General features: G+C 45.7%; 1 protein-coding gene across 2 annotated transcripts in view; it reads left to right on the top strand.

The window, feature by feature from the left end:
• The window catches only part of HCK (HCK proto-oncogene, Src family tyrosine kinase), a 38,703-nt gene that overhangs the window by 23,859 nt on the left and 2,250 nt on the right, over positions 1 to 12,594 (top strand). For both annotated transcript variants that reach the window (XM_080683137.1, XM_080683136.1), the window contains exons 9-12: positions 1,350 to 1,529; positions 2,533 to 2,609; positions 8,843 to 8,996; positions 11,165 to 11,296. In XM_080683137.1, coding sequence (XP_080539263.1) covers positions 1,350 to 1,529; positions 2,533 to 2,609; positions 8,843 to 8,996; positions 11,165 to 11,296 — 543 coding nt within the window. The remainder of the gene's footprint in view (positions 1 to 1,349; positions 1,530 to 2,532; positions 2,610 to 8,842; positions 8,997 to 11,164; positions 11,297 to 12,594) is intronic.

Here is a 12,594-nt window from a genome sequence, read left to right as displayed (position 1 = left end):
GAGGGTGGTGAGAGGGAGGGAACAGGGAGGTCATCACTTCCAGGAACAGCCCGAGACAAAGTGGTAATGCCACCAAGGGTCAAAGGGGAGATCTGAATAACAACCATAAAGGAGCAATTCCTCTGAGAGCAAACCAAATTGTCCTGCCATGCAAACACCGATTTACCTTTGAGGCCATTTACCTGTTGGAGTTAAAAATTTCCTCCTGGGAAGCAGAAGTCCTAGATGAGGAATCTGCTCCCTGACGCAGAGCCAAGAGGCCTACCAGATGGGGGTGAGATTACCAAGGCCTCTTAGGATGATGAAAATTAAGAATGGGGAAATGCAGCTTGGAGATTTCCAGGTGAGTTCAATGTTGGTAACTGTGTGCCTAGTGCCATGCCAAGGCATTGTGGGGCACCCATAAGGCATGTTCCACCCCTGCTGTCCTGCCGCTAATAACTTAAGAACAGCAATGCCTGGCCCAGTACCTGGTGCACCCGACTGTGTTTCCACCCACCATGTTTTAAATGAGACTGAAGACAACTTACAGAGTCGCAAACAAGTTAGTCCAAAAAAAAAAGAATGTTTAAATATTTCAACTGTATTTGTTGAGAGCCTGCTATATGCCAGGCACCTAATAAGAGGTTGTGGCAGAGAAAGTATGGAGAAGAAGGGAAGACAGATCTGAGTAATGAGTTAGAAAACAAAACTATATTATACAAGGGTTTACTCGTACTAAAGGAAGACCTCAGACTTGGATTAAAACTTCCTGGCAGCCAAGGAAAAAATGGAAACACAAGCAATTAAGAGATTTATACGACGGAGTAGAAATGGGGTGAGGGAACATCATGTGGGAAGTTCCTGGGGTAGGAGGGGTGGTTGGGTACCTGAGGTGCTGAGTGACATGCAGGCTGACTGTACACAAAAGTCAAGGGGAGTTTGGTGGATGATGAAGCTGGCAAGGTGGGCAAGGCCAGATCATGCAGGCCTTATAGACCATGATGAAACTGGTATTTATTTTGAGAGCAGTGTTAAGATTAAAGCATTTTAAGAAAAGATGGTATATATGAGAGGGAGAGACAAGGCAAAGGTGGTCTGTGTGTATGAGTGACAAGATCTGAATCCCTACAACCGCCCTTCAAAGGCAGATGAGGGAGGATAAGGGACTTGCCCAAGGGCACACTGCTAGGAAGGCGTGGACCAGTTCTGCAGCCCACATCTGTGTGAGCCAAAGCCCATCCCTCTCTAGGGGCTGAGTTGGACACGGGAGACTTTGTGGAGGAGGCAGTTCTGCAGCTGGGCCTTCCTGGGCGGTGGGGAAAGAACATGGGTTCTGACCATCTTTCCTGCTTTCTCGCCCACTCCAGCCACCTACAACAAGCACACCAAGGTGGCCGTGAAGACCATGAAGCCAGGGAGCATGTCTGTGGAGGCCTTCCTGGCAGAGGCCAACCTGATGAAAACTCTGCAGCATGACAAGCTGGTGAAGCTGCATGCCGTGGTCACAGAGGAGCCCATTTACATCATCACGGAGTTCATGGCCAAAGGTACTGTGTCTGGGGGCTGGGGATGCAGGCTGTGGCTCATACAAGTTAATTGAAGGCTCAGAGGTGACTTTGACATGGTTCTTGCCCTCGAGATGCCCCCAGTCTGGCCAGGAGCTCTTCCCACGGGTATAAGCAGCCATTGCCCAGTCCTCTTGGTTAATGTGGTGAAATCATGTGAAGGGGATGCCCATGGAAGGGGAGCACATGAAGCCACCAGGAGAGGGGAGTAGGGCAGACCCCCATTTGGTGATGGAAGAAGAGGCTTATGGATTTACTGTGTGCCTTAAAGGCCAGGGGAAATTCTCCCTGTCAGCCATGTTCCCTGCATGGGCCAATGCTCTGGAAAAGAGATTCCACAAAGCATCCATTCCAGGCTGTCCCCACCCTGCCCACCCATGATCCAGAATTTCTCAGGGACTTTTTTAAGCCACCATTTCACAAACATTTTCAATCCCTGCCCATTTTTTAAAAAATATTTTTATTGATTTCAGAGAGGAAGGGAGAGGGAGGGAGAGAAACAGAAACATCAATGATGAGAATCATTAATTGGCTGCCTCCTGCACACCCGCCCCCACCCCGCCTCAACTGGGGATGGAGCCTGCAACCCAAGCATGGGCTCTGACAGGGAATTGAACTGTGACCTCCTGGTCTGGAGCTCAATGCTCTACCACTGAGCCACAGGCCGGTCAATACCTGCCCATTTTTTATTAATAGAAACATATCACCCAACCTCATTTAGTGTGATTTAAAAATCTCAAAACTTTTTTCATTTTCTAATTACACAGTTACACCAGCCTTATAAGACCATAGCCCAAGTCCCTGGGCTCAGAAAGCTGTCTCAGTCAAAGAACCAGTCGAGCAGTCACAAAGTCACTTAAAAACACTCAGCTTATTTTTCTCAAACACTAGGCATGGTAAATAGATGTTTTATTTAAATCCACTACTATGAACAATTTTACCCTAAGTAGTGAGAGCACTCATTGTTGCTCCCCCTCCCCCACAGGAAGCCTGCTGGACTTCCTGAAAAGTAATGAAGGCAGCAAGCAGCCATTGCCAAAACTCATTGACTTCTCAGCCCAGGTGAGAGGCTAGTGGGGAAGCTGGGGGGAGGGGAGGGTAATTATTTATTCAGCACATACTTATTGACATACTATAATAACAGCAACAGTACTGGATAACATTTTGTTGTTGTTAACCCTCATCTGAGAATATTTTTCCCCACTAATTTTTAGAGAAGGTGGAAAGGAGGGAGAGAGAAACATCAATGTGAGAGAGACCCATGGACTGGTTGCCTCCTACATGTGCCCTAATGGGAGCTGGGGATTGAACCTGCAACCCAAGGATGTGCCCTTGACTGGGAATCGAACTCGCAGTCCTTTGGTGTGCAGGCTGACCTCTAACCACTTAGAAACACTGGCCTAAGCACATTTATTGAGCACTCTGTATAAAAGTATACTTTTAAAATTGCCTTACATGTACTAGCTCATTAAGTCCTCGCATCAACTTTCTAGGATGGGATTTTTGTTATCTGTTCTTTTTTAAAAAATATGTTTTTATTGGTTTTAGAAAGAGAGGAAGGGAAAGGGAGAGAAAAAGAAACATCTATGTGAGAAACATCAATATGCTGCCTCCTGCATGAATCCCTGACTCAGGGGGTTGAGCCTGCAACCTGGGCATGTGCCCTGACCAGGAATTGAACTGGTGACCTTCCAATGCTCCAGACAATGCTCAACCAACTGAGCCACACCAGCCAGGGCTGTTATCTATTCTTATGTAACAAACCACCCAAAGCTTAGGAGCTTGAAACAAGAATTTATTCCTCATTATTCTGTGGGTTGACTGGAGTTGGCTGTGTGGTTGTCCTGCCCCACATGTTGAAACCGAGGTCACTCACATGGCTGCATTCTGCTGGCAGCTTGCCACGGGCTAGAATGTCCATGGCGGTGTCTCATCCTTTGGATTTTTTCCCCACATGGCACCACTCAGTAGTCCAGCCTGAGTTTATGGCTTGGTGGCGAGGTCCCAATATAGAGTATACCAAGGGGCCAAACCCTAATGTGCAAATGCTGATTAATTTAGCCTGCATGATGCTTGCTAATGTCTCACTGGCTAAAGTAAGTCACAGGGCTCAGCCCAGAGCCAGTGTGGAAGGGGACTGGCCAAGGGCCTGAGTCCAGGAGGCATGGTCCATTGGGAGTCACCAATGTACCAGTGCAGCCACAGGATGGTAATTGCGACTTAAGTTTACATGAGAGAAACTTGAAGCATCGAGAAGATACACACGGATGAGGAAACTGAGGCCCAGTGAGGTTCAGTAGCTTGCCTAAGTTACTGTGTTCTTTCGATGAATATGGCAGTGAGCAAAATGGAAAGAATTGCTGTCCTCACAGAGCGAACAGTCCAGATGGGAAGACAGGTATTAAATAACTGGATCTCTTTAAGAGCCATGACCCAAGAGGCCTGGCTCAATGTCAGAAGAATTGTAGTATCCAGCAAAATAATAATGTATACAAGTCACAGAAACACTTCTTAAAACCCCATCTTTCTCATCTTCCCTTCACACTCTGCAGCTCCTCTCACCCTCAGTTGAGTGCTTTTTATTTCTATCCTCTTTCATGCTTTCCTATTTGTGGGAAAACAGATAAGAAAGGGGTGCTATGGGAGTACACAGCTGGACTATGAGCAACCCAAGAAGACTTCCCAGAGGAATTGGCATCTAGGTTGAGCCCTGAAGAATGAGTAGAAGTGAGTCTGATGAAGAGGAGAAGAAAGGGTGTTCTAGACAAAGGAAATGGCCTGTGCCAAAGCTCAAAGGAAAAACACAAGAACTGGGCCTGGTCAACTGGTGCCTGGGGCTGGGAAAGATGAAGGGAGTGTGGTTTGGAGCCTGGAGTGTATTAAGGGAGACCTGCACCAGGGCCTAGACCTGGGCCTTCTGAAGATGGCTAAGGCAGAGCCCATTTGAGTAGGCAAATCCTAGGGGCTGGAGGGAGGTCAGAGGTATAAAAAAAAGGTCTTGCATTTCAGAGCCTGGAATGCCAGAGACATATGGAAATCAAGGCCTGGCATTTTGACTTTAATGGGCTCTGTCCCTAGAGAAACAGTAGTCCAGTGTGTTGCTAAATTAAAGCCATCAAACTGGCAGAAACCTTGCTGGGCAGAGTCATCAACTGGGCAAGAGCCACTCTCCTCATTTCACAGATGGGAAAACAAACCAAGGGAGGAAAAGAGGCGCCAGGCCCTATGCATCCAGGAGCAGAGGAGACCTCAGGGCCCAGAGACAAGAAGGAGCCAACCTGGTCTTTGCCTCCAGTCCTAGAGTCAGAGCACAGTGATGGTTACCCCAGACCTGTTGCCACCTGGCTGGTGGCTTTGGATCCACTGTGGGTCTCAGTCTCTCCATTTGTCAAATGAGGGAACTGGACCACACCTGTGGTTTTCAAGTTCAGAAGCTTTTTTATTTTATTTTTTAAGGCACAATTCTGTTTGTCAATGAAATCGTATACAGTAGCTGAGTATTTCAAAATAGGTCAAAACAGCTGTTCTGATTGTAAGGTGGGACCTCATATGTGGCCTTCCCTATACATACCCTTACCCCACCCCTGGCTACCTTGAGGTATCAGTAGGATCCAATTTGAAGAGCTAGAATATCCTACAGGCGCTTCCCACTCTGATTCTGTGATTTCTTGGAAGAAACCCAAGTTCCAATGCCTCACACCATGGCAGCCCATTTGGTGGTCATGACATCTCACCACCTAATCCATCCCCAATTCTTAGACCAGCCCTGAGCCCAGTAAACCTATCCCTTAATTCATTCAGGTAACAAACCTTGAAAAGCAACACTTTGTGTATTGGGCTTAGGAGTTGTGAGGCATTTTGGTTTCGATCCTAGCTCTGCCTGTGTAGCTTTGAGCAAGTTGCGTAACCTTTCTGAGTGCCACTTTCCTCAACAGCAAGCACTAATTGTCACCACTGAAGTAAATACTTAACATGCTAGAGACCATTCTTAGTTCTTGATGTAGGCTTGCAGATTTAATCCTCACAGAAGCCCTCAGAGGCAGTTTCTATTGTTGTCCCCATTCTACAGAGAAGAAATGTGAGGCATAGAAGGTTGAAGTAGATTGATGGAGCTCAAAGGGAACTGGTCCAATTCCAGAGGCACATAGGCATTATCCCCTACTGTTCTATGTGGATTTTGTCCCACCTGCCCCACTGAGCTCACGTGAAAATCAATAGCATGACTGTCTTCCAGTGGTAACTACCAGCATTAGTACCTGTTCTGTGCCAAATAGGTGGCCAAAAATTCAGGTAGATTAATGGCTAAGTGCATGAACCCTGAGCACGGCTGTTGGAGTTCCAGTCCTGTTACTTATTTCTCTGGCTTCCAGCATTCTCACCTGTGAAACACAGCTGATCGCAATAGTGCCTCCCCTAAAGCAGAGAGTAAGTACTATTTGTTAAGTATCATCTTATAATATACACACATATATATATATGGCTAATATGCTAAGTCCATCCGGGTAATGACATCATGTAGCAATGCCTGGCTTCCTCTCCCTAGCGACTAGCCTCCTTGCAGTTTCTTCAGCCCAGGAACACGACTTGCTTTATAGCCAGGTGCAAACATTTTACACTTTTTAAAATATATTTTATTAATATTTTACAGAGAGAAAGGGAGAGGGATAGAGAGTTAGAAACATCAATGAGAGAGAAACATCGATCAGCTGCCTCCTGCATACCCCCCATTAGGGATGTGCCTGCAACCAAGGTACATGCCCTTGACCGGAATCGAACCTGGGACCCTTGAGTCCGCAGGCCAATGCTCTATCCACTGAGCCAAACCGGCTAGGGCCAAATATCTTACACTTTAACCAAATGTCTGTGAAGCATTTTCTTGTGCCTCATCTCATTTGATTCTCACAGAAGTCCTGGAGTAGGTAGATAGGAGACTCGGTGGAATTCTATTTTCATTAGCCAGACAGAAAACGGAGATTGAGAAAGCTTAGAAACTTGATTCAACTGAAAAGAAGTAAGAAATGGTAGACCTTGAAAATGACTTCAGGTTTTCTCACTGTGCAGCATATAGTCAAATACTGCTGCAATTAAATATTTTACCCTTTGTTCTCCCTGCGTGACCTACAATAATAATCTGCTTCGTGTTGATATTTACTGCTGTGTTGATGACAATTACCTGAAAGAGAAGTTGGGGTGCCTCACTGAGCTAGAAAAAGTTTAGCTACATCAGAAAGCAGGTCTAATTAAGCAAGTATATTCTATATATATAAAAGGTTAAGTTGACTCACGCATGTGCGATCCATATAATGCTCTTGCTGGGGCCAATCACACACATGTGTTTCGATCTGTCATTGTCAATCATGAATTTGGTTGAGACATCTATTATAGAGAAAGGGCGAATAGCGATATTAAAATATTTCTTCTAATTAATTTTCTTAAATGTGCATGAATTCGTGCACCGGGCCACTAGTACATGAATAAGCTATGATGTCTGCCATGAAGGTAATAACCGTTGTTAACTGTGCCTCTAAGGACTCCTTATACATTTCCCACACCCCCCAGGCAAGACCTGTCTTACCCAACCCCCTGACAGGCTACCCCAAACAAAATTTAAAAGTCTGGAGTTTTTGTTGGAAAGTCTGCAGCCTCAGACCTCAGTTTCAATAGTCATGGGTGCCCCCTCCTGTCCACTTCCTGTAAGTGCACTACCCACTTTTCCTCCAACCTTGAGCAGGCTGGTGCATTGGTTTGGTCTGTCTGGCCAGGCCCCCGATCCCCTCCAAATAATCTCACCAGATTGCACCCAGCTGCAGTCCTCCAGGGCATTGGGGATCTGCAGAAATTAGAGGCAGCATGGTGCACTGGGATTGAACACCCACAGACTGGTTTGACATTCAGAATTTTCCTGGTGATATGATCTGGAAAGTGTCCCTCCTTTGTAAAACACAGATTGTGAGAGCACCTGACTCAAGGAGCTTGAAGGCCAGTTTGTAAATTACAAGTGCTGTTTAGTGGGTGTCTGGGGGTTAATAATAAACCTCTTTATAAGGGTTAATGCACAAACCATTTTATGTAAAAGATGTCTCTAAGGAAAAATCCTACCTTTTTCCATCAGAAACGTCCAGGCCCCATTGTGAATAACAATCCTTAACACAGTCTATTATTCACTCGGCAGCCATGATGACATTAAAATATACATCAGACAACATCACATTCCTCCTCGAAGCCTTCTACTATCTTCACATCACACTCAGAATACAGTCCAACCTCCTCTCCCAGCCTACAAGGTCCTTCACAATCAGCTACTTCTCTCTCAACTCCCATGGTTCCTGTGGCAACTTCTTCTCAGCGACCTGTTCCACAAATATCCAAGCTCATTCCTACCTCCAGGCCTTTGTACATGATGTTATTTCTGCCAGGAACATTCTTATTTGACACACTATCATCATTGAGATCTTCACATAAATTTCACCTCCTCAAAGCAGCCTTCCATGACCGCTCAATCCAAAAAGCCCTCTAGGTTTCCTCTCCTGTTACCCTCTTTATCCTTTCTTTATGGTACTTAATGCCACCTACAGGGGTTTTGCCTGACTTAGCACATATTCAAGTAACACGTCTGGCACCCCCAAGACACTCAGTAGATATTTGTGAACAAATGAATTTTCCCTACTGAGGTTTGGGGATAAAGATGGCATTAGAGATATAGCAGAGCCCAGCTGGCGTGGCTCAGTGATTGAACATCAACCTATAAACCTTGAGGTCACGGTTCGATTTCCAGTCAGAGCACATGCCCAGGTTGTGGGATTGATCCCCTGTGGGAGGCATGCAGGAGGTGGCCAATCAATGATTCTTTCTCATCATTAATGTTTCTCTCTCCTTCTCCCTTCCTCTCTGAAATCAATGAAAACTTTTAAAAAAGAGAGATACAGCAGAATATGATGTGAGCCTAGATTGTTCCCAGGAAGAGAGTGGGGGAGGAAAGCTCTTCACAGTATCCTGGTGTGGGTGGGAATACAGGTCGGAGAATAATGCCATTGCTTCTCCTCAAAGTGCTCCCTGGAACTCCCAGAACCCTAGAGAAGCCCCACACTAACTCAAGCCCTGAGGATCCTCCCACCCTGGAAGGGTAGACAGGGAAATGCCAGTCTGAGCTTAGGACTCTTCCACACACAAAAAAGGAGCTGGAACACATGTTTTCCTATTTCCTTACACTTGGACACTCCTCTTCTGCCTTTGGGTGGGACTCATCTTGGGCTGGGCCAGATCTGAGGACAAGGATATCTTTGTTTTGGGTGGAGATTTCGGAAGGTATGGCCTTCATCGAGCAGAGGAACTACATTCACCGAGACCTCCGAGCCGCCAACATCCTGGTCTCTGCGACCCTGGTGTGTAAGATTGCCGACTTCGGCCTGGCGAGGGTCATTGAGGACAACGAGTACACAGCCCGGGAAGGTAGGGGATGCTGCCAAGGGACCCGTGGGGCCCACTTGGGTTGGTGGTGAGTGGTGAGAGTTGAGCCTGTGAAAGTAATTAGTAAAATGCAAAGGTCCACCCCAGTATTAGCTATGTGTTATTAAACTTGATAGAGTCCTTCTGGATGTAGTGTCCTGGCCTCCAGTCACCCAGAGATTAAGATTAAGTTAGTTGTGTGCATGTTGAAATTAAGTGTAAGATCAAGTTTATGGATGATAGGCAAAAACAGAGGAGTCCAAATGTCTATAAATAGGAGAATGAATACGTAACTTGTGGTATATTCATACACTATAATGTATGCAGCAATGAAAAATTACAAACCAATGCTACATGCAACAAAATGGTTGACTCTCATAGACATGCTATCAAAATGAAAGAAATCAGACCAAGAAAGTAGATGTTGGACGGTTCCATTTATATAAAATTCAGAAACAAGCAAACTCGTATATGAAAGTTCATAGAATCATTATTTGTAACAGCCAAAAAGCAGAAGCAAACCAAATGTCCATCAACTAACTGATAAACAGATAAACAAAATGTGGTCTATCCATACAATGGAATATCATTCATAAAGGAATGAGGGACATGCTACTCATGGATAAACTTTCCAAGCATCATGTTAGTGAAAGAAGGCAGATACAAAGGTAACATATTATAAGATTCCATCTATATGAAATGTCCAGAACAAGCAAATCTATAAAGAAAGTAGATTAATGATTGCCTAGGGCTGGGGTAGGAAATTGGAAAGAAATGGGGAGTGCCTGATATAGTTTGGTTTTTTTTGGGGGGGGGGGACATGATAAAAATATTCTAAAATTCCCAACTTTGTGAACATACTAAAAACCATTGAACTGCATACTTTAACTGGGTAAAATGCATGACCTGTGTATACATCTCAATAAAACCGTTAAAGAAAAAAACAGGCAAAACTCATTTATGGCAGTAGAGGTCAAAATAGTGCTTACCTGGGATGGGGGTAGGACTGACTGGGGGCGGGGACAGGAGGGAGCCTCGGAGATGCTGAAAGTGTTCTCTATCTTTTTTTTTTCTTTTTTTTTTTTAAATTTATTTTATTGATTTTTTACAGAGAGGAAGGGAGAGGGATAGAGAGTTAGAAACATCGATGAGAGAGAGACATCGATCAGCTGCCTCCTGCACACCCCCCACTGGGGATGTGCCCGCAACCAAGGTACATGCCCTTGACCGGAATCGAACCTGGGACCCTTCAGTCCGCAGGCCGACGCTCTATCCACTGAGCCAAACCGGTTAGGGCAAAGTGTTCTCTATCTTGATCTGAGTGGGGATTATAAGGTCTATACATGTCAACAATGCATCAAGTTGTACATGAAGGATTTGTGCACTTTATTTCATGTTTGTTAGGACACGATAAAAACAATCTAAACTAAGGGCAACTACTAAAAGACTAAGAGTAGACTGTATAATCTCTAAAACAGGAGAGGAGAACCAGGAATAAAGAAAATTCTCTCAATGTCAAGGAGGGAAGAAATGGAGAAAAAAACACACAGCATTTTCAAAACTTGACCATGTTCTCAGCCATAAAGCAGGCTCATCAAACTTCAGAGGACATGTATTCTTATAGAGCATATTCTGCAGCCACAATGGAATTAAGATGGAAATCAGTAACCAAGGGTTAACTAAACCCATCCCAGACAGGTGGAAGGAGAGAAAGAGTAGAAGGGAGACACCCAGCGACTGATGGAAAGCACAGAGGGCAAGGCCAAAATCTTCCCTTCCCCCACTGCCCTGCTGGCACCAGGGCGCTAAGGCATTCGCTGCAACCTCGACTCAAGGCCCCTGAAGTCCTGCTGTCCTGAACATTCTGTGACCTCTAGGACTCCACTCTTCAGGAGTTGTAGGTTGCTGGGGTAACCGCTGAATTAACAAGGTGGTCCTGGGGAGTTGGCTACCCAGCCACACCCAGACCCTCTGTCCTCTCCTCCCCACATTAGCTATCTGTCCTCAGCATGGATGTTTCTTGCTTCCAGAGGCCAGATTTAGATTTAGGGAAATTGCAGGTCTGCAGGGGGCAGATGTGGGCAACTGTGCTGTCCTGTTCCTCACCCTAGCAGAGACCCAGCCCACTGCTCTCCAGACCCTCCCTGACTCCGCTCTTTCCAACTCTGCAGGGGCCAAGTTCCCCATCAAGTGGACAGCTCCTGAAGCCATCAACTTTGGCTCCTTCACCATCAAGTCAGACGTCTGGTCCTTTGGTATCCTGCTGATGGAGATCGTCACCTATGGCCGGATCCCATATCCAGGTAGTGAAAGGGCCTCAGCTCAGGGCTGCTTCCAGGGCCCAGTCTGGCTTTCTTCTCTTGTCAGTGTCCATTCAGACTGAGTTCTTCATCCTCCTCCCCAACCTCCCCTCACCTGCTCCATCTCAGCTAAAGGCACCACCATCCACCCAGTTTCTTAAGCCTGAAATCTGGGGGCTTCCTCCGTCCTTCCTTTTCTCTCATACCACATCCAAGCAGTCAGAGGTTCTGGTATTTGACTCCAGAACACATCCCAAGTCTTCCCCTTCTAACTCCACAGCCTCCATTGCTCATCCTGGCCAACATTACCTCTCACCTCGATGGTACAGTGCCTGCCTAACCAGCACCCTGCTTCTCCCCTCTCTCCTATAGGCCATTCTCTACGTGCAGCCAGAACGAGTTTTCTAAAATTGTGACTCTGATCTTGTGCCTTCTGCATCTCTAACTCTTTCATGGTCTCCCACCATAATTAGGACAAAATCCCAAACTTCTAATTATGCCTGCAGGTCTTGCACGATCCAGCCCCTGTCTACGTCTCCAGCTTCACTTTATGTGGCATCCCACCATCTTGTCATCCAAAGTACCACACATGTCCCCCATGCTTCTCATTCAAAACACGCTACACTATTTCCTTCATAGTGTTCATCACACTTGGTAACTATGTGTTTGTTTAATATTTTCCCCATCAGACTCTGAGCTCCGTGAGGCGATAAATCATGTCTGTGTTCCTCATGGTGTATCTGCACTGCCTACCTCTGTGCCCACCACATAGTGGGTGCTTCGTAGCTGTTTGTGGAATAGATGAGTTTACCTACACGCCTGCAGGCAGCACCCTAGACTGAGTAGAACACAGGGGTATATAAAGATACACGCAACATATAGATCGCCGAGCACTCAGTAAATACTGTTGTGCTCTGTCCCTTTTTGGTTGGAATGTCTCCATGGGTATCTCTAGCCAAAACACTGGGAAGAGGGGACAAAGCAGATATAGAGTCTCTAATTTTTTTTTATAAACTGTCCTGAATTTGAATGGTGTCCCCATCAACTATTACATTTTGACAAATTCACTTCACTTTTACCCGTGTTTTCACTTGTAAAACATACAGGTACCCTATCTGGTAATGATATTTACCTTGCACAAGTGGTTGTGAAGGTTAGGAACAAAAAATATAGACATTGCTCATTCAATTGTATTTCTCAAGTTCCTTCCGTGTGTTAGGCACTAGGATACAGTAAGAGACAAGGTCCCTGCTTTAAGGACCTCACAGTCTAGCCTGAGCACACACTAAACAGACACACAC

The sequence above is a fragment of the Plecotus auritus genome (assembly GCF_963455305.1).
Source record: "Plecotus auritus genome assembly, chromosome: 8".
NCBI lineage: Eukaryota > Metazoa > Chordata > Mammalia > Chiroptera > Vespertilionidae > Plecotus > Plecotus auritus.
Note: the sequence above shows the minus strand (reverse complement) of the source record. Positions and strands in the feature narration are given on the sequence as shown.